The sequence below is a fragment of the Cnephaeus nilssonii genome (genome assembly GCF_951640355.1).
Source record: "Cnephaeus nilssonii genome assembly, chromosome: 3".
Lineage (NCBI taxonomy): Eukaryota > Metazoa > Chordata > Mammalia > Chiroptera > Vespertilionidae > Cnephaeus > Cnephaeus nilssonii.
In genome coordinates this window covers 38,208,545-38,229,395 of record NC_137074.1, presented here as the reverse complement: position 1 = coordinate 38,229,395, position 20,851 = coordinate 38,208,545, and the positions used below count along the sequence as shown (strand labels likewise).

Below are 20,851 nucleotides of genomic sequence, written 5' to 3'. Positions count from 1 at the left end.
ATCAGTTTAAAGAAAATACTAATTATATATCATATGTGAAGGCAAAAATAGTGTTGAGTTGGCTGAAATCGAGGACTGAAATTTGGGAAACAGTGATACCAGGAAAGAGGCTGAGCCCAGGCACTGCTAACCGTGATCTCCACAGAGTGTATCTGTCTCCAATGAGAACAGTATGGCTAATTTACATTGTAGAATTTGGTACACTTGACTTTTTCCATGATTTGAAAGTAGTTTTAAAAACATTGCCCATTGGCTGTAGTCTCCCTGTAACTCCATTCCTCTTTGAAGTCAATAAGCCTGAAGCAGAGTGTCCTAGATCCGTAATTGTCTTGAAAAAGAATTGGGCCATTTTAGTTGACAGAAAAAAGTCTATTTATCACCTACTACTTACCAGTGTAGTAGGCACTTTACATACATTATCCCAGTAACCGTCACAACAGTTCCGTGGGATGAAGAGCACAATCCCACTTTAGAGATAGGGCTCCAAGCAGTAAAGGAACTTTTGTAATATGAGATAACAGTTAAGATTAAATATAAAGTTCTTAGTGTAGTGTCTGGCAGAGGTAACAAGTAGTATATCGATGGTCGTCATTATTATTGTCATAGTAATTGGCAAGCGTAGGATTTAGCCTGAAATTTGCTCAATTCAAGCCCATGCTCTTTTATAAGACCATCCTAGGGCCTGTACAATTGCAGAAAAAGAAAAAATATATAAAGATAACCCAAAACAAAGTTAAATCCCTGTATCATTTACTCAACAGATCTTTACTCGGTGTCTATGTTCCAGATGTTATGAAATAATCTAGTCATTGCATGTACCTGTAGGCTAGCTTGGGATCCCACAGGTTGCTACACTGCCCTGTTCTTCCCCTATCAAACCCATGTGTATAATTTCTGATTTAATATCTATCATCTGTGTTAAAGAGGGAACATGTCTACTGTAATGACCACTTTATTCCCAGTATGTATCATAGTGAACGATATATAACACACTTAAACATTTGAAGAGGAAATAAAGTTTGCATAAAGATCAGTACTTTATATATATACTTTATTAGTTTCCTTCCAAGAAAACACAAATTGAAAAAAAGGAATCCTCCATTTTATATGCACGGTGTCGCAAAAAAAAAAAAAATGTATACACACTTTAACAGCTGATAGCTCAATTTTGAAAATGAAATGTATTTTAATAAACATTGCCTTTATAATTATTCAAAGTGTGAGTATACATTTTAGGGGGACACCCTATATATGATCCCAGCTATGTTAAAGAAAAAAACAAAGATTGAAGGAAATTTTCCAAATGTTTTTATAGGTGGTGGGATTGTCAGTATTTCTTGTTTTTCTTGTATCTGCAGTAGTAGAAAGGAGAATATGAGTAAAACCTAATGCCTAAAAACAACCTGTAAAGTCTACAGGAGTGAACATAAACATACAGATGTTCATAGTTACCACTTACAAGATTATCTGCTTTCATTCTCCTTACCCCTCCTCTACAAAATTGAAGGGTTTGTGCAAGCAGGGGATTAGGGACAGCAGGCCCTTCTCCCAAATCCTTTAGCAGAATTATGAGGTGGTAATTAGATCCCACAGGGAATCTCAGAACCTAATCTGGAGGGAACTGGCACAGGCAGCCCTCTGCTGGGGAAATAAGAGAATGCAACCACCTCAAAGGCTCTTGGTGAATTATAAAGGGTACTTAGGGCCCTTAGGGCAAGAGAGCTCTCAAAAGGTATTCGCTGAAAAAAAAAAAAAAAGAATTTTTAAAGCTAAAAGGTCATTTTGAAAGTTGAAGTGTGAATGTTTATTTTGGTAAATCTTGAGTACCTGTTTAAAATCTCTGAGCTTCAATTCTTCATCTGTAACGCATAGAAATGTCACATAAGGTCATTTTGAAAACAATGTCAAAATATGCAGCAGACAGTAAATGCTTAATAAATGACAGCCATTATTTTACCTTTTACTCACATTTCATAACCTTTTCAGTAATCATTTTACCTTTTGGAATAACTTTTCCAGTGTTTGCAAAGAAGGACTCTAAAGAATCGTAGAAATTGCAACTAAGAAAAATGTGTATTTAAAAAGCATGGTAGATGGTTAAAAAACCATGGAAACAAACTTTGAGATTTGTTCACTGAAAATGTTTATTAAGGTGTTAATGTTTTATCTAGTTGACTCAGTATTTGTATAATTTAAAACTCCGAGTTGCCCCCGAATAATCCAGATGTCTACAATATAGACATAAACTACCATGCTTCCCGATACTTAATATACTCAAATTTCTCTCACTTCCATTTATCAGACAAATAAAACATTAACCTTTCAAAGTTACACCTTTAAAGAGTTCGCAAATTCCTATCTCTCCAAGTTTTAAAAAATTGTTTAAACCTTCTAAAAAGAGGAAGTTCAAACTCCCGAGTCAACAGCCTTAATCTGCCACCCCCAATGTATCCACATACCAAATAATCACAATGAACACTTTAAATATCTTACAATTTTTGTCAATTATGCCCATAAAGCTGAAAAAAATTAAGATCACACATGGAAAAAGCCTTAGTCTGAACCAACACTGAGAAATAAAGCAATGGAAGAGGGTCTTTTATTCATTACTCTGAGCAAAAGCACGAAATATATTTATTACTTCATTTTTCCATAAAGAGAATGTACTTTGTATTTAGAGAAATAAAAAATTAGGCGTCGGGATGTGTTTTGGGAGAATGATCAATAAGCCCCTTATCAATGGTTGGTTCCTGAAACCAGGGACCATCACCTCTCGCACGCATTAATCTTCGTACTTCTATCTCCTTTAACCTGTAATAAATGAAATAGCAATATTGTGATTCTAACATTTCCAAATACAAATTTAATGAATTACCAAGATAAAAAAACAACCACTAGAGAGCTTTCTGCTTTACGTAAGTATAATGTCCATCTATAGATCCATGTGTATGCATAAAAATAATATATACCTATAAGCAAAATTTAGGACTTATTTTTGACTTTTATTATCTTGCTTATATAGTTAGCCAACACATACTGTTTTTAATCCCCAAAACATTACTTGAATTGGTAATCAGTTCTCTCCTTCTGTCCCTGCTTTGTCTGGAGAAGAGTGCCTTCACTTGAATAGTGGTAATGCATTCTCTGTCTTTAATGCCTACGATTAAGGCCATAGGCTGTGCCAAGTGCTAGGAATTAAAACATGAAGATGCCTTCTTGGAGGAGCTTACATCCCCTAGTTTATACTGGCTGTCCATTACCATTAGGACAGAAAACCACTTGAGAGCAGGAATGGTATCTTATTCAACAGCATCACACTAAGCCTGGTCAACATCAGACAATTGGTATTTGTAAAGAAAACAAGAAAGAAAAACCAGGATTAAGAAAAACATCCTCCAACTTAAGACCTAATTACTTGTCCTCATCCTTCTTCACAACTGAATAATCTCTATTCTATCAAGATACTTCCTCTCTTACAGCCAAGCCTTTGTACAAACTACCACACATTCCTAAAGAGTCCCTCTCCATCAAACCTTTTACTTACAATTTATAGACTACATATCAACTTTTTCATATGATTATAAATTTATCACATTTAAATAATTCATTTTATTAACCTTAACCAGCTCACTAACCCTAGGAGCATATTTATCTCTTATTTAAGATTAAATATCATCCTTTTCCTTTTCTACTCTTTAGAATATAATTATCCAGAACTCAAGTAATTAAAATATTCACAAAAAGGAGACTGGTTAAATAAGTTATGGTTAGCCCATAGAATGGACTACTCTGTACCTGAGGAAAATCTATCTACAGTAACACAGAAGATGATAGATATACCATTAGGTTAAAAAAGCAAGGTAAGAAATCAGTATGTAGCATCTTCCCATTTCATTAAAAAAAGAAAGTAATCATTTGTGACTATGTATGTAGATACACATGCATAAGGTATTAAAAATCTGGAGGAGCCCTGGCCAGTGTGGCTCCTCCAGATTTTTTTGGTTGGAGCATTGGCCCATGCATCAAAGAGTCTTTTTAAAAAAAATTTAATAAATCTTTATTGTTCAGATTATGATAATTGTTCCTCGTTTTTCCCCCCATAGCTCCCCTCCACCCGGTTCCCACCCCACCCTCTGCCCTTACACCCCCCCACTGTCCTCATCCATAGGTGTATGATTTATTTCCAGTCTCTTCCCTCACCCCCCACACCCCTTCCCCCCCCCCCCCCGAGAATTGTTAGTCCACTCCCTTTCTATGCCCCTGATTCTATTATATTCACCAGTTTATTCTGTTCATCAGATTTTTTATTCACTTGATTTTTAGATTCACTTGTTGATAGATATGTATTTGTTGTTCATGATTTTTATCTTTACTTTTTTCTTCGTCCTCCTCTTCTTAAAGAATACCTTTCAGCATTTCATATAATACTGGTTTGGTGTTGATGAACTCCTTTAGCTTTTTCTTAACTGTGAAGCTCTTTATCTGACCTTCAATTCTGAATGATACCTTTGCTGGGTAGAGTAATCTTGGTTGTAGGTTCTTGCTATTCATCACTTTGAATATTTCTTGCCACTCCTGTCTGGCCTGCATAGTTTCTGTTGAGAAATCAGCTGACAATCGTATGGGTGTTCCCCTGTAGGTAACTAACTGTTTTCCTCTTGCTGCTTTTAATATTTTCTCTTTGTCTTTTGCTCTTGGCATTTTAATTATGATGTGTCTTGGTGTGGTCCTCTTTGGATTCCTTTTGTTTGGGGTTCTGTGCGCTTCCTGGACTTGTAAGTCTATTTCTTTCACCAGGTAGGGGAAGTTTTCTGTCATTATTTCTTCAAATAGGTTTTCAGTATCTTGCTCTCTCTCTTCTTCTGGCATCCCCATAATTCGGATGTTGGTACACTTGAAGTTGTCCCAGAGGGTTCTTACACTATCTTCATATTTTTGGATTCTTTTTTCTTTTTGTTTTTCCGGTTGAGTTTTTTTTGCTTCTTTGTTTTTCAAATCTTTGACTTGATTCTTATGATCCTCTAGTCTGCTGTTAGATCTCTGTATAATATTTTTTATTTCAGTCAGTGTATGCTTAATTTCTAGTTGGTCCTTTTTCATATCCTCGAGGGTCTCATTAAATTTATCGGCCTTTTCCATGAAATTCTTGAAAAACCTTATAACCGTGGTTTTGAACTCTAAATCCAGTCATTTGTTTTCCTCCATTTCTTTCATTTGTGATCTGTTTCTTTGTTTCCGCATTTTCGCTGCTTCCCTGAGTTGATAAGAGTGGCTTTGTGTGCTAGTTGTCCTATAGGGCCCAGTGGCTCAGCCTCTCCAGTTACCTGAGATGGATACTCTTGGTACCCCCCTTTGTGGGCTGTGTGCACAGTCTTGTTGTAGTTAAGTCTTTATTTTTGTTGGTATCACTGGGAGGGATTGACCTCCGGGCCAGTTGGCTGTGAGGATCAGCTGTGTCTACACTGGGAGAAATTCTGTGCTGGAGACACCCTTATGAGACAAGGCTTGCAAACGCCTCTGTGCTCAGCTTGGATGGGGCGGAGTCCCAGGGTGGAGCAGACAGCCTTGGCTTCCCGTCAGCCCTGCCCTATGAGGCCCCTAGGTCTCAGTGTCCCTCGGTAATCTCTGCCAGTACCTCTGACAGAAAGCCGCCCTCGGGTTTCGCCCGCTACCAGACAGTCCAATTTCTCCCCGAATGAGTCTGGGTCCCCAAAGTCTTGCCTGGAACTAGAGTTCAGCGGAGTCAGAAGCCACGCGCCTCTGGACCTCTGCCTTCCACAGCTCCCCCGAGTCCCAGCGTGCCTCTCTCTTTCCTGACAGTCCAGATTCACCCCATATGAGTCTGGGTCCCCCGAACCTTGCCCGGAACTGGAGTTCAGCGCAGTCGGGAGCCCCTGTCTCCCTCCCACTTGAGAAAGCCAGCCGCGCACTCAGCCGCCAGTCCTCTCCACGTGTGCGCACGTCTCCGTACTTCAGCCTTTTGCAGCTCCTCTGAGTCTCAATGTGCTTTTCTCTTTCCTTCTAGTTGTAGAATTTCCACTCAGCCAGCTTACCTGTGATTCTGAATGATGTCCGTTTTGCCTTTTAGTTGTAGTTTTGAAATTGTTGTGCAAGGCAGCAGTTTCGGTATTTACCTATGCCATCATCTTGGTTTCTCCTCTGCACCAAAGAGTCCTGGGTTCAATTCCCAGTCCTGGTCAGGGTGTGTGTGGGAGGCAATGGACAGATGTGTCTCTCTCACATCTCTCTCCTCTGCCTCTCTTCCCCTCCCTCCCTCTTTTCCACTCTCACTCTCAATGAAAAGCAATGGAATATCCTTGGGTGAGGATTAACAACAACAAAAAATCTGGAGGGCAAAAGATCATAGTTAACTCAGGGGGAGTCAGTCAATCATGGGAGATAGTTCCTTTCTGTTTTATATCGTTCTTTATGCTTCAGTTTCCCAAATACCTAAACATATACTTTATAACAACTGTAGGTACTCCTGATTGCACACTGGCATCTTTCCTTTGGGGGTAGAAGTCAGGGTTTCGGTTTTTGTTTTCACTTTGTTTAGGATCTCTGTATTTCTAAAGAATTCTGGGATCTGGTCTTTTAATTGGAACTCACAGGTATATGTCTGAAGTTCAAAAAAGTCCAGTGTTACTAAGTGTGAGACATATTGTTTTTCCATGCTCTTAAATACTTAATGACAGCTGCATGTGGTAACCCTATATACTAGTACATGTAATTACATATTTAGAAAATAAGCCAATCACATGTTCTTTTAAATATTATTCAATATCAGCAGGTTTTATAAACTACAAAGATTAAATCATAATGAACAGAAAGCAGATCAATGGTAGTATGCGGCCAAGAGCATGGGAGGAGGACTGCCTGGAAGAGACAGGAAAGAGGCTCACTAGATCATCAAAGTGACCCTGACAGTGTGGTTACATTGCTATATACTTTTGTCAAAACCCCAGAGCTTAATGTGTACATTTGATTGTATGTAAATCTCACTCCAAACCCCAAAATAAATCTCAGATAGGATCAAATTAAAAAGCAGCAGAAGGAAACTGAGTGACCATTTAAAAAAATAATTTTGGATTTATATATTTACTTTTTAGATACTATCAGAGACCTATGCATAACACAAAATCCAAGAACCTAAAAAAAAAGACTGACAAACCTGACAAGTAGGAAAATAAATATAAAACAATTAAAGCAATGTTACACTGCAGTGTTCAAAACATATTAGCTACTACTAATTTTTATCTGAAATATAAAAACACTTCTACATTGCAAAGCATTCTACACTGTCAAAAGACAAATGATAAACCAGGAAAACATATGTGTAAGAAAAACAAAAATTAATTTAACTAATGTATAGATGAGTAGAAAAATGGGCAATTTATAGAAAATAAAATGTAAACAACCAACAAATATATGAAAAAATACTCAACCTTACAAAAATGCAAAATGGAAATGATGAGATAACATTTTTCAACTATCTCATCAAGCAAAAATGTTTAGGTTTGATAAATTCCATTACTAGGAAAGGTATGAAGAAACAGAAATTACCACATACTGGTGACAGAAAAGACAACTGGCACAACTTTTTTGAAGGGTTTAGCAATACACATCTAAAATTTAAAACATGTAACGTTTGGCTTATCAATACCACTGCTAGAAATTTATATTCCAGATATACTGAATAAATATGCAAAAATGTACATAAGGAATATTCACAGCACTTTGCAGAATATTAAAAAAAACAAACCTGGAAAGAACCTAAGTACTGACAATAGGTGACTGGTTAAAAAAAATTAAGGCACATCCATCTAGCAAAATATATGATGCATCCATTAAAAAGAATGAGGCACATACTATCAGAAAGATCGCCAAGATATCTTTAAGTGAAACGAAGACAGGTGTAGAACCATGTTTATAAGAGGATTCCATTGTGTTAATATGTTTTCAAATGGTACACAAAATGTATTTTTAATGCATAAAATTTTGGGAAGGGAACATATATTGGAAATTAAGTAGTGGTCACCTCTAAAGACAGACTGGGTGCAGGAGGAAAAGAAATTGGGGGAGGAGAAGACTGCCTTGCTCTTAGGGCAGTGGTCGGAAAACTCATTAGTCAACAGAGCCAAATATCAACAGTACAACGACCGAAATTTCTTTTGAGAGCTGAAAACCGACTTCTGTGCATGCGCCACAAAGTTTCAATCGCACTGTACGTGCCCGCCCGCACATGGTATTTTGTGGAAAAGCCACACTCAAGGGGCCAAAGAGCCGCATGTGGCTCGCGAGCTGCAGTTTGCCGACCACTGTCTTAGGAGAATAGAATATTTTAAAAAGAATTTATTTTAATCTGACAGATATTATCTCCTAAATAGAGGCCTGGTGCATGAAATTCATGCACGGGGGGGGTGGTGTCACCTCAGCCCAGCCTGCACCCTCTCCAATATGGAACCCCTCTCACAATCCTTGACTGCTGGCTCCTAACTGCTCACCTGCCTGCCTGCCTGCCTGCCTGCCTGGTCACCCCTAACTGCCCCCTCCCACGCCTGATCGCCCCTCACTGCCTCTGTGTGCCAGCCTGATCGCCCCTAACTGCTCCCCCTGCCGGCCTGGTTGCCCCCAACTGCACCCCCCCGCCGGCCTGGTCACCCCTAACTGCCCCCCCGCCCCACCGGCCTGACCGGCATGTTCGCCTCTTACTGCCCCCCCTGCTGGCCTGGTTGCCCCCAACTGCCCCTCCCCCGCCGCCCTGGTCGTCCCATGCAGCCTACTGTTCAGTCGTTTGGTCATCCCTCACTAACCCTCTTGCCCTCATGGTCGCCCCATGCAGCCTGCTTGTTCAGTCGTCCCTCACTAACCCCCCTGACGTCCTGTTCACCCCACAGTCTGCTCGTTCAGTCATTTGGTCGTCCCTCACTAACCCTCCTGCTGGCGTGGTGCCATCTTTGTGAGGGCATGAGGGTCAATTTGCATATTACCTGTTTATTATATAGGATTGTTTGTCTCCAGCTCATAGTCTGCACTCTAAACAAGCTAACTCTCACCCATCTTCATTCTTTTACATAGAGCAGCCTATAACACTGAAATAGTTTTATTAATTTTTTTCTTATGATTTGACCATACTAGAGGATTTTTCTTCCCTCCCCCACTTTTTACCGTAATTCAGCCTTTTCAGCTTCAATCTGAAGGATAGCCATTGTTCGTTCATAATTCTTTTCAGGACTATCATAAAAAGTTCGGGCAATCCATCTTGATATAGGATGCTACAAGAGAAAATTTGTGTAAAATTAGTTTCTGAATAATATTTTGCCTTTCCAACTTACTATTCTGTAAAATGACCAATAACTCTGACCATGTGCCAACTACTTTATCCATTAACTGCATACTATCCCCCCCACCCCATTTTATGGAAAACAAACTGCACAAAGTTATACAGTTACTAAGTAGCAGCATCTGGACTCAAACCAGGTCTGTCTGACTCCAAAAACCTGTGCTGAGTATCTAAAGTGGCAGATTTAGGAGCTAAATCCAGGGTTTGGTGATCAAAAAAATGGAGCTCTTTCTATCAGTTAGGAAAGATAAACTAATTGTATGGCTTATATTAAGATTTAATAATGAAGTACTTCTTCCCTAAAATATAATTCACTCAGATAATAAAACATGATAGGATATACTCGAATAAGGCCACTCACTACAACACTTGTAAAGACAGGTAACAACCCATCTTGGATTTTAGTAGCAGTGACAGTGTGGTAAAATGAGTAACAGTGCAGGCTCTGGAGTCAAGACTACCTGGGTTCAAATACTGGCCCTATCTCTTGGACAGGTCACTTAATCTCTTTTAAGCAGTTTCCTCATCTCTAAAGTGGTAATAATACAGTACCTGTGACATGGAGTGAGGTATTTGCAAAACACCACAGTGCCTGCTATACAATAGATGCTCAATAAATGACAGCTAACACTAATATTTATAAAATCTTTCCTAGAGTATTGAACTAGGGATAAATTGTAACTATTAGTCTGCTTGTTCGAAAACACACCGCAGTCATCCTTTAAAAAACCATAAAACTTGCCCTAGCCATTTTTGATCAATGGTTAGAGCAGGGGTCCTCAAACTACGGCCCGTGGGCCACATGCGGCCCGCCGAGGACATTTATCCAGCCCACTGGGTGTTTTTGCTGCCGCTGCCTGTCCTGCTTAGCAGCCGACTCGTCCCTGGCCCGCAGTGCACATGTGTGGAATGTGCGCCGCACTCTCCGACTTCCCACCTTCTCTCTGAGGGACAGTGAACTGGCCCCCTGTTTAAAAAGTTTGAGGACCCCTGGGTTAGAGTATCGGTCCTCAGACTGAAGGGTCTTGGGTTCGATTCTGGTCAAGGGCAAGTACCTTGGTTGCAGGCTCGATCCCCAGCTCCATATCAGGATGCATGCGGGAGGCAACCAATCGATATGTCTCTCTCACATCAATGTTCCTCCCTTTCCCTCTCCCCCCACCCTGCCGCTCCCTTCCACTCTCTCTAAAAATCAATGGAAAAAAAATACCCTTGAGTGATGATTAACAAAATGAATCTACACTAATAAAAGAGAAACATGCAAATTGACCGTACCTCTGCTATACCCACAAGCCATGCCCACCAGCCAATCAGGTGCGAGTATGCAAATTAACCCAACCAAAATGGCGGCGGCCACGGAGCTGGAGCAAGCAGGAGGCTTGGGTTGCCCCCGGCGATGGAGGAAGCCAAGCTTCCGTCCCTCCCTCCCCCCGCCTGCCTTGGCCTCCACTCAAGGCTATAAAGTTTCAATTATAGAAGATAAATAAATCCCAGATACTTCCAGCGGGCTTTCGCCTCCGCTTGGGTCGCCAGGGGGCTTGGCCAGCCTGCAAACCACCACAGGCCCCTCGCCCAGGCCGCCCCATACCCCAAGGGAACCCCTACCCTGATCCGGGACACCCTTCAGGGAAAACCAGCCGGCCTCCACCCATGCACCAGGCCTCTATCCTATCTAATAAAAGAGTAATATACAAATTGACTGTCACTCCAACACACAAGATGGCTGCCCCTATGTGGACACAAGATGGCGGCCACAAGATGGCCAGCACAGGAGGGCAGTTGGGAGGGACCAGGCCTGCAAGGGAGGGCAGTTGTGGGCGATCAGGCCAAAAGGGGAGGGCAGTTGAGAGGGACCAGGCCTGCAAGGGAGGGTAGTTGGGGGCAACCGGGCCTGCAGGGAAGGGCAGTTGGGGGGGACCCAGGCCTGCAAGGGAGGGTAGTTGGGGGTGATCAAGCCTGCAAGGGAGGGCAGTTGTGGGCGATCAGGCCAAAAGGGGAGGGCAGTTGAGAGGGACCAGGCCTGCAAGGGAGGGTAGTTGGGGGCGATCAAGCCTGCAGGGGAGAGCAGTTAGGGGTGACCAGGACAGTAGAGGAGGGAAGTTGGGGGCAACCGGGCCTGCAGGGAAGGGCAGTTGGGGGGACCCAGGCCTGCAGGGAAGAGCAGTTGGGGGGGACCAGGCCTGCAACGGAGGGCAGTTGGGGGCAATCAAGCCTGCAGGGGAGGGCAGTTAGGGGTGACCAGGCCAGCAGAGGAAGGAAGTTGGGGGCAACCGGGCCTGCAGGAGCAATTGGGGGGGACGAGGCCTGCCGGGGAGGGAAGTTGGGGGGTACCAGGCCTGCAGGTGAGGGCAGTTAGGGGTGACCAGGCCTGCAGGGGAGGGCAGTTGGGGGGGGAGGGCCATGCCTGCAGGGGCGAGCAGTTGGGGGGACCAGGCCTGCAGGGAGGGCAGTTTGGGGTGGGAGGCAGACCAGCAGGGAAGATCGGTTAGGGGCGATGAGGCTGGCAGGGGAGGGCAGTTATGGGTGACCGGGTCGGCAGGAGAGGGAAGTTGGGGGGGGACCAGGCCTGCAGGGGAGGGCGGTTGTGGGGGACCAGGCTGGCAGGGGAGGGCAGTTAGGAGTGACCAGGCTAGCAGGGGAGGGCAGTTAGGGGTAATCAGGGTGGCAGAGGAGCAGTTAGGCATCAATCAGGCTGGCAGGGGAGTGGTTAGGGGGTGATCAGGCTGGCAGGCAGAAGCGGTTAGAGGCAATCAGGAAGGCAGGCAGGCGAGCAGTTGGTAGCCAGCAGTCCTGGATTGTGAGAAGGATGTCTGACTGCATCCCAGATTGGAGAGGGTGCAGGCTGGGCTGAGGGACACCCCCCCCCCCCCCCCCGCCATACACGAATTTCGTGCACTGGGCCTCTAGTAAATAAATAACCATAAAACTTAAAATAATAAAACAATGCAGAAAATTAACAAAAGAAGCTCCTTGTAAAAAGTGAGCAGAAAATGTACTCATCTACTTGATATAAAAAACTGAATATAAAACCCTATCTTAATTCCTGAATTAAGACACTAACCAGTGCACTGATAAAACAGCTAACAGAAGGTAACTTGGTGGTGCTTTATACTAACCTTGTAATATTCCCAGTGTTCTGGGATATAGCCTTCTGGAATTTCTGCTAACTCAGCTTCACCTAATAAGAGAAAATAATGATGTTCAACTTCAGCATCAGGAGTGTATAACATTAAGTCTGTACTATGTAAGTAAGAAACCAATCTCTTATGGTTTTAAAGTGACCTTTTATTTGTATCAATGAAGATATCTATTTTAAATTCACTTCAATATGGTTGAAAATCCACTCATTAGATATGAGATGTCTTCTACATGTAAGACATTGTCTACAGGATTATATGAGAATTTCGCATTTTGTGTTTATACAGTATACCAAGATATAATAAAAGACATACTATTCCTTCTGGCTTTCCCAATACCAACTAAACAAAATATTCTTGGACTCATGACGTTAGAAGTACTTTGAGCAGAATTTCCTAAAAATATCTAATATTTACTGTCATTCACAATTCCATTCTTCTTTAGAAGATTATAACTTTACTAGAGGTCTGGTACACAGGATTCATGCACTGGTGGGGGGTATGGCCTGTGGGGATCAGCCACTGTGTGAGTGCTGCTCATCCTGGTCAGCTGAGCTGTGGACCCGCCCTCTTAGCGGCTGCTCCCACTGTGGGAGCACCGTTCATCCTGGTCAACCAAGCAGCTCCTGCCTTGAGCATCTGCCTACTGGTTGTCAATGCATATCATAGCGACTGGTTGACCAGTTGTTCTGGTGGTTCTGCCATTCAGTCACTGGGCTTTTATTATATAGGATGTGTTCTAAGATGGATAAAAACATTCTACTATCCCTCAGCCTCTCTTCCACATATCTCTTTCTATTTTTCTTGTTCTGTCTTATCAAAGCTGGGTTTGGAAAAAGAGGAGGAAGACAAAGCTTTATGCAGCCTTTTATGTAGCCCCTATAGAACTGATGAACTAAAGCTTTAGGAAGAAACCAAGATGTTTTTAAAAAAAAATTATTATACTCTATTACGGATTAATTATTTTAAAATACATTTCCATGTTTATGTTCATTTTATTATTCAAAGAGCTTTCCCTTATCCATAATTTCTTTTTTTTATTAATGTACATAAGTTTTCTTAAATTTATCGAGTTGTTCAGAGGGAGGGACTTACCAATGAATACATTCACCAGAGTTATGCCAATTATTACTGGAATCCCAGTCAAACAAAGGTAGAATTTCTGTCAAGATTAATAAAAAAAATTTTCAATAACCATTTCCTAACACTCTTTCCCACCCTTAAACTGTGCTTATTACATGATTTCCTTATATTACTTATAAAATAAACTTGCCAAATTGGAGATGTAGTATCAAATGATTTATTTCTGTGATTTTCTTTTGCTCTAGTTTTTAGATGCCTAAATTTAACACCAAAAATGAAAGAAAAAAGGGATTAATTGTACAAGTATTATATAATATATATGTAAGTGATTTTTTATTTTTTATTAAAACAATGTAATGAAAGTTAGGAGTTTTTGTATTAAGAAGAAAAATACATATAGCATTGTATACCTGAAACCTATATAATTTTATTAACCAATGTCACCCCAATAAACTCAATAAAAAAGAAAAGTATAAAAACATCAGGTTGATTTCAGCTACTGTATAAAATCTGAGTTGGCCATGATAAGAACAGTGGGAGCTCAACCAAGGGGATGGAGAGGGGCCCTGAGCACAATGACAGAGCGAGAGAAGGTCTAGGGGGCAGCCCATGCTCAAATGGTGGGTCACAGCTTTAGGGACGGTGACAAAGCCCAGATAGTCTCCCATCTTCTACGGCCTACTTTCCATTATAGAACCTTGCATGAATAATCAGTACTCAGCTGCACTCTCTGAATCAATGTTCCTAAGCAATATAGAAATAAAATCATATCTCATAATAATGGAGGGCCTTATTTGAAGAAAGACTTCAGTTAGTTCTTTGGTAATTTAAAGAATATTTTAATAATATAAATAATTATCCCCAAATAAATCTGTTTTCAAAATTCTGTAACTTATAGATTTTTATTTTTATGTCAGGGAACACAGACTTCAAAACCCATAATCCAGAGAAGAAAGGAATGACTCAATTTTTAACCTCCAATAAGCATAAATCCTTTTTTTGAAGGAAAAAAGGTTAACTAACTTAAAAAGAAATTTAGTAACTAATCAGACCTTTGAGAAAAGATATATGAAAATACAAAATGAAAGATGTTTTCTATAGGCCAAAATGGTTTTCCTACTTATATAAAAATAGATCAACAAAAATTTTAACTCACCAGTAAATTCAAAAAACGCCTGTCATAGAATCGAGAAGGTTTGATAACAAACAGTCTTTTCCCATGGTCTGCACTGTGTCTCACAGGAGCTGGAAATATTAAATTACCCTGTTTTATACAAGTTTCATATCGGTATACTGTTATTTTCTGAGATAAAGTCAGATTATAAAAAAATGTATATGCCTAAATTTTTAATTAAGATTTCAAAATGCATGTTCTTTAAGCATTAAAGGCAGGGCAGGTAGGATATCCTTAAACAGAGATTGGTGTTCTGTTTTACTATAGCTTTCCTCATTTTTATTCAATGTTACCTCTGCAACAAATTTTGCTAATGCTGCAAAAGAAATAAATTTAAGTTATGCCATTCCATATGAGGCAAAAAACACTTGCTACAAAATAGATGGAAAGACATCTATTCAACATATATCCAGCAGGAATTTGAACTTGTTACAAAAGTAAACACTCTACATATCTTGATAAAATTCCTTTGTAAGCCATTTCTCATTCCCAACATCCTCCTCTTCAAATACTCCCTAGATGATGGTATTTAATCAAACTTTGCTGGAGATAAAGTGAGGCAAAATTTAACTCCTGGATCTTCCTTCTACACCATTTCCTCCCTTGGAAGCCTGGAAAGATCACATGGGCACTCTCAGCCCCCTTCTGGAAGCAGGAAAGGCTGTTTCGGCTGTGTAAATACATTCTGTATCCTTTGTTCAAGCTCCAGTGTCTGGAATGCGCTCCCCTCTACTGGAATCTGTTCTTTGAGCCCAGATGGCATCTTATCCTCCAAGAAACCAACATTCTTCCATCAGATGAGAACTCTCTTACCTTTGAATTGCTGTATATTCTAGGGAGGTGTCTAATGCCCTTCGTTCTCCCAATAAAATAAAAATGTCAAAGAACTTTCAATGTGTGAAAGAGAAACTCTTCTCTTAATTTTGGTATCACCTGCAGCAGCTTGAAATGAATTTAGGAGGTTAATTCACAAAAGAATTAGAAGCTGGTATGAATTTACTAAGTACAATTCATACTACTAAAGCTGTAACAATAACAAGAGAATTTGACAAAGTATGTATTTCAGCAAATCACTTGAAAGTTATAGAATTTTTTTGTGTGAGCTATATGGAAAAAAATGGGCTGGATAACAGTATAAGTGCCTACTATGTGCAGATCCTTTGCCAGGCCTATTGTCCAAGAGGGATACAGATAGACCCTACTGGAAGCAAGACACTAACAGATTAACGTAATTACAAATCTATAGGGACAACAAAGGAAAGAAACAGGATGCACTGTCAGAAAAGAACAGGCCCAGAAATAAAGTTCATATTTAGACAGGATGGTCTGTGTGTGAGTGAGGGGTTGCGGGGAGGGAGCAAGGAGGTACAAGGAAAGGCACATTATAAACTGAGAGAAATATCAAGTTAAATGGATTTGAAATGGGCGATTGATTGATTGCACTCAAAAGGTACTGATTACTTAATGCAGTAACCTGCCAAAGAGTTGTCTCGATAGCCCTGGAGGATCAAGATGTCTTTGAATGGCCTGCATGATAGTATTCCTGACAAGACACAAAGCTACTGCCACAAGAGTGGTTACTACACTGATGATGAAATAGGATCTCCCAAAGTCTTCATACACATTTACAAAAGGCTGAATTTAAAATGATTAAATGTAAGTGTAAAGTCCTGCCTGGGCCCCCACCCCCAAAGTTTAATGGCTCACAAACTTAGAATAAGAGTCATTGGTATAATGTGGTTACCAAAAAAAGCCAAGGTAATTTTATCTTAATGTGATGTATTAAAGTTCAAGGTCAAAATGGGAGGAATCCCTGCCCTCTCATCTCCAGAAGGTGTCCCCGGAGTTTTAGAGGGACAACCTGGAGCCTGCCCCCACTTATGCAACCAGAATTAAAAACAACCTGGAAACTGACATACTGAAACTGAATGAACTGAAGCTGATTGGTCTACAAAAAAGAAGTCTGGTTAGAAACCAGAGCTTTTAAGGAACTGAAGGGCTGTCCCATGACAAAGGGCATAGACTATTCTGTGTTGAGCTGAAGCAAAGACCTTCCAATGTGTGAAAGAGTAATTTAGAGCTTAATACAAGGAAGAAGCTTCTAACAATTTCAGTGGTTGAAATAAAATTGGACCACCCAGCCAGTGTGGCTCAGTGGTTGAGCATCGACCCATGAACCAATCGTTTCCTTCCATTTACAAGAACTCATTCTGTTTTTATGGATTTTAGAGAGAAAGGAAGGGAGAGGAAGAGAGCAACATCAATTGGCTGCCTCCTACACACACCTACTGGGGATCGAGCCCTGACCAGGAATCGAACTGGAGCCCTTTTGGTGCCACAAAAAACAGGCATCTCCCACCACTTTATAAAGCCTCGAATTTCTCAAATATTCATTATGTGCAACTAGGTTTCAATAACAATTTTTAAAAATGCAAATAACCTCAAAAAAGTTATGTTTTAACAACTGTGGTCTTTGTGTGGATCAAATAAGATGCTGTATGATTTTATGTGTGTGTGTTTCCAAGAAATTGAAAATTGGTCATTTTCTTTCCCTCATTCTCAGACTATGTCACTTTACATCAATGGTTTAAGGAATGAACGTCCCCTAGAAGCCATCCAATATTCACAAGCATTTTCCTAAAACACAGTACTGATACTGCTCTTTTGCTCAAACTCTCTACTGCCTACAAAACAGATAATATAATTTGGCTTTATATTCATTCCCTCCCCTCACCAATTAGGTCCCAACTTCCCTTTTTAAAAAACATTTATTTTTTTATTTTTCAGTTACTGTCTACATTCAATACCATTATGCATTAGTTTCAGATGTACAGCACAGTGGCCAGAAAATCATGTACTTTACAAATGGTGCCCTCTCCCCCACCCCCTCCCACCATGCTTCAAGCACATACCTGGCCCCATATGTAGTTATTAAGATACTAGAGGCCCGGTGCACGAAATTCGTGCACGGGGGGAGGGGGGGGGCAGCGGGGAGTGTGTCCCTCAGCCTGGCCTGCACCCTCTCTAATCTGGGACCCCTCATGGGATAACCAGCAGTTGGACATCCCTCTCACAATTCAGAACTGCTGGCTCCTAACCGCTCACCTGCCTGCCTGATTGCCCCTAACTGCTTCTGCCTACCAGCCTGATTGTCCCTAACTGCTCCCCTGCTGGCTTGATTGCCCCTAACTACCTCTGCCTCGGCCCACACCTGGTACCCAGGATTCCCTCCTCCAGCTGACCACAGGCACCCAGGATCCGGGCTTCTCTCCCTCTGGTCAGCCATAGGCGCCCAGGCTGGCTACAGCCTTAGGGGATGGTGGACAGGGGGCTTCGCCTGTGCTGCAGCTGCAAGTGCTGGCGCCCAGGACTGCAGGGTGGGCGGCTTCTTTGTCTCCCAGGCCACAGCCAGCCACAGTTACTGGTGCCCAGGTCCGCAGGGTGGGTGGCTTCTCTGTCTCCCAGGCCACAGCCAGCCGCAAGTGCTGGTGCCCGGGACTGCAGGGTGGGCGGCTTCTCTGTCTCCCAGGCCACAGCCAGCCACAGGTACTGGTGCCCAGGACCGCAGGGTGGGCGGCTTCTCTGTCTCCCAGGCCACAGCCAGCCACAGGTACTGGGGCCCAGGACCGCAGGGTGGGTGGCTTCTCTGTCTCCCAGGCCACAGCCAGCCACAGGTACTGGTGCCCAGGACCGCAGGGTGGGCGGCTTCTCCATCTCCTGGGCTGCAGCCAGCCTCAGGTACTGGTGCCCGGTTTCTCCGTCTCCCCAGGACATGGGGCGGGTGGACCTGAGGCTTCTGAGGCTGGCTGCAGCCTGGGATCATGGGACGGGCAGCTTCTTGGTCTCTGTGGCTGCCGCCAGCCTCAGGCGCTGGAGCCCAGTTTCTCCGTCTCCCCAGGACGTTGGGCAGGCGGACCTGAGGTGGCTTCTTGGTCTCTGTGGCTGCAGCCAGCCTCAGGCGCTGGCGCCTGACTTCTCCAACTCCCAGAGACCTGGAGAGGCTGGGGGGCGGGGCTGCCGCCATGTTTTCAGTTTAATTGCATACTCACTCAGATTGAATGGTGGGCGTGGCTGGGGCGTGGCTGGTGGGCGTGGCTTGTGAGTGTAGCGGAGTGATGATTTGCATACTACTCTATTATTAGATAGATTATTGACTATATTGCTTATGCGGCAATACACATCTCTGTGACTATTCTCCAACTTCCTTTTTTTAGCCTTCTCTCCCAAAAGCTACATATCCCAAGAGCCCCATATTCAGATATAACACAAAACACATCCTTTACTTTTCTGCCTGTATTTGTAGTTGTTCAGACTACCCAGAATCCAGTTTGAATGCGTCATCTTCCATGTCTGAATGAACGCCACAGCGCTTTGATTACATAATAATTTTAATACTATTCTCAGTACTTTTTAAACCAAAAACATGCACACTAAAAAACAAAACAAAAATCAAAACATTGCATATCGGTCTGCAACATTAAAATTCACTGCAGTTACGGAGGGAACTTAAGCTCATTTCTTGAATCCCTTGCTATTTGACATTTTATAGATAATTTAATTAAATAGAGAAAATACTTTAATCTCTTTGTTTTCTAAGAAAGATTTCCACTGAGGGTAACACAGCAGTACTAGCTGTTTAAGAAAGATGTAGCCACAGGGCCCTGTGAAAGGCTAGTGCTAGGTGCTGTAGATTTTTCCCAACTCTATACAACTACCTTATAAGGTAGGTTAAAATTACCATTCTCTACCTCCCTCTCTCCAGTTCTAACGGTAAGAAACAAGCTCATTTTGAAATGACATTTCTAGAAATATACAAAATACATTTCAGGGTCCTAAAATAATTGTCAATAGGAAGAAAGATTAGTTTTATTTCCCTGCCAAGTCGACAGCACAAGCACACTTGTAATAAGCACCCTCTTTTTCAGAGGTGGAAAAATACAAGTTTCAAGCGATTAAGTGCCTTCCAGTTAGCTTCCAAGATGTGAAGGCCCAAGGTCACACAGCTACTAAAACTGCGGAGCCAGGACTGGAACCCACAATCTAACTCCAGAGGAAACAAAACAAGGCTCTCTACTCTGCTGGAACTCACATTCTCCTAGGGGGCAGGCATAAACAATAATATAACAGATTAAAACCTCCCATTGCACGGTGACAGGTAAGGCTTCACATGCAAAACACCTTTGAAAGCAGGTACAGCTGAAACACAGTAACCCTGGACACTGCTATTAGATCCTCTCCTGCTCCCAGGGGAAAGGGCTCAGATGGCCTGCCGTGATCCCTCCAGAACCCCAAGAAAGGGGGACAGTGTATAAGGGGGGAAGGGGGGGTTTACCTCAGTTCATCTCCAGCTAGACGTGATGAAGTACCATCCTGGCGCGTATTTAAAGAGGAGGATATGTGCCATCAGAAATGGCTTACAAAGGGATTTTGTCAAGGGATGTTGTTAGCAAAGCAGTGTTGTAACCGGCTCTAATTCCTGCGGGAAATTTGTTGACTACTCCCCATCCTTTCCAGCAAGTCGCGATGCATAATGTCTTATCCTGAGCCTCGGCGCGGGTCCACACATCACCTAGCATCACTGGCAACGCAGCCCCGTCACTTCCCGCCTGGTGGGACTAGAACCCGGCTCCGGGGGAAAGGACGAACCTGGTGCCCAGAGGCATGGGTCTCCGTTCTGGGCCTTCCCGACCTCCGCTTCGTCCGAAAATAAGCCCACCTGGGCAGGCTGAATGGTCAAGTGTTTCACAAATGCTAACGAGCAGTTTAAACCCGCAAGCCCAAGCCCGCAATTCCTCGGCTCCCTCCAAGGTCACCCTGGCAGAGCCCTCTCTCACCCCGCTTCCCGGAGAGCCCTTTCCCCCAAAGCCAGCACCCACCAACAGCCTTCGGGAAGCCCCGCGTGAGGAAGCCCCCGGATCCGAGCCGCGGGCCCAGGCGGCGGCCAGCCAGCGCCGCCAGCGCGGTGACCGAAGCCCGCTGCAGCAAGCTCATGGCCGCCATGGCTACTCCGGGCAAGAGGTCGAGCGGGGGAGGGCAACGGGAGCCAAGAGAGCCCAGTTACCATCCGGGGCAAAGGCGGGAGGCGGCCATGTCGAGTGAGGGCAAAAGCTGTTT

At 42.7% G+C, this 20,851-nt stretch overlaps 1 protein-coding gene across 1 annotated transcript; it reads right to left on the bottom strand.

Moving 5' to 3' along the window:
• Nucleotides 1-1,115: 1,115 nt before the first annotated feature.
• NDUFB5 (NADH:ubiquinone oxidoreductase subunit B5) lies at nucleotides 1,116-20,827 on the bottom strand. Its single transcript, XM_079766750.1, has 6 exons — nucleotides 20,614-20,827; nucleotides 14,720-14,808; nucleotides 13,576-13,642; nucleotides 12,460-12,521; nucleotides 9,169-9,275; nucleotides 1,116-2,811 (listed from the first exon to the last, which is right to left on the bottom strand). The coding sequence occupies exons 1-6, from the start codon at nucleotides 20,735-20,737 to the stop codon at nucleotides 2,691-2,693; spliced, it is 570 nt and encodes a 189-aa protein (XP_079622876.1). The 5' UTR covers nucleotides 20,738-20,827; the 3' UTR covers nucleotides 1,116-2,690.
• Between the last annotated feature and the right edge of the window lie 24 nt (nucleotides 20,828-20,851).

What these genes read in the sequence shown, in the direction of transcription:
- NDUFB5 (XM_079766750.1), bottom strand. Translation starts at nt 20,737, where the DNA reads ATGGCGGCCATGAGCTTGCTGCAGCGGGCTTCGGTCACCGCGCTGGCG. An exon ending in TCTGGTGAATGTATTCATTG is followed by an intron (nt 12,522 to 13,575) that starts GTAAGTCCCTCC and finishes TTCTCTTATTAG; the next exon opens with GTGAAGCTGAGTTAGCAGAA. An exon ending in AACACTGGGAATATTACAAG is followed by an intron (nt 9,276 to 12,459) that starts GTTAGTATAAAG and finishes TTTCTCTTGTAG; the next exon opens with CATCCTATATCAAGATGGAT.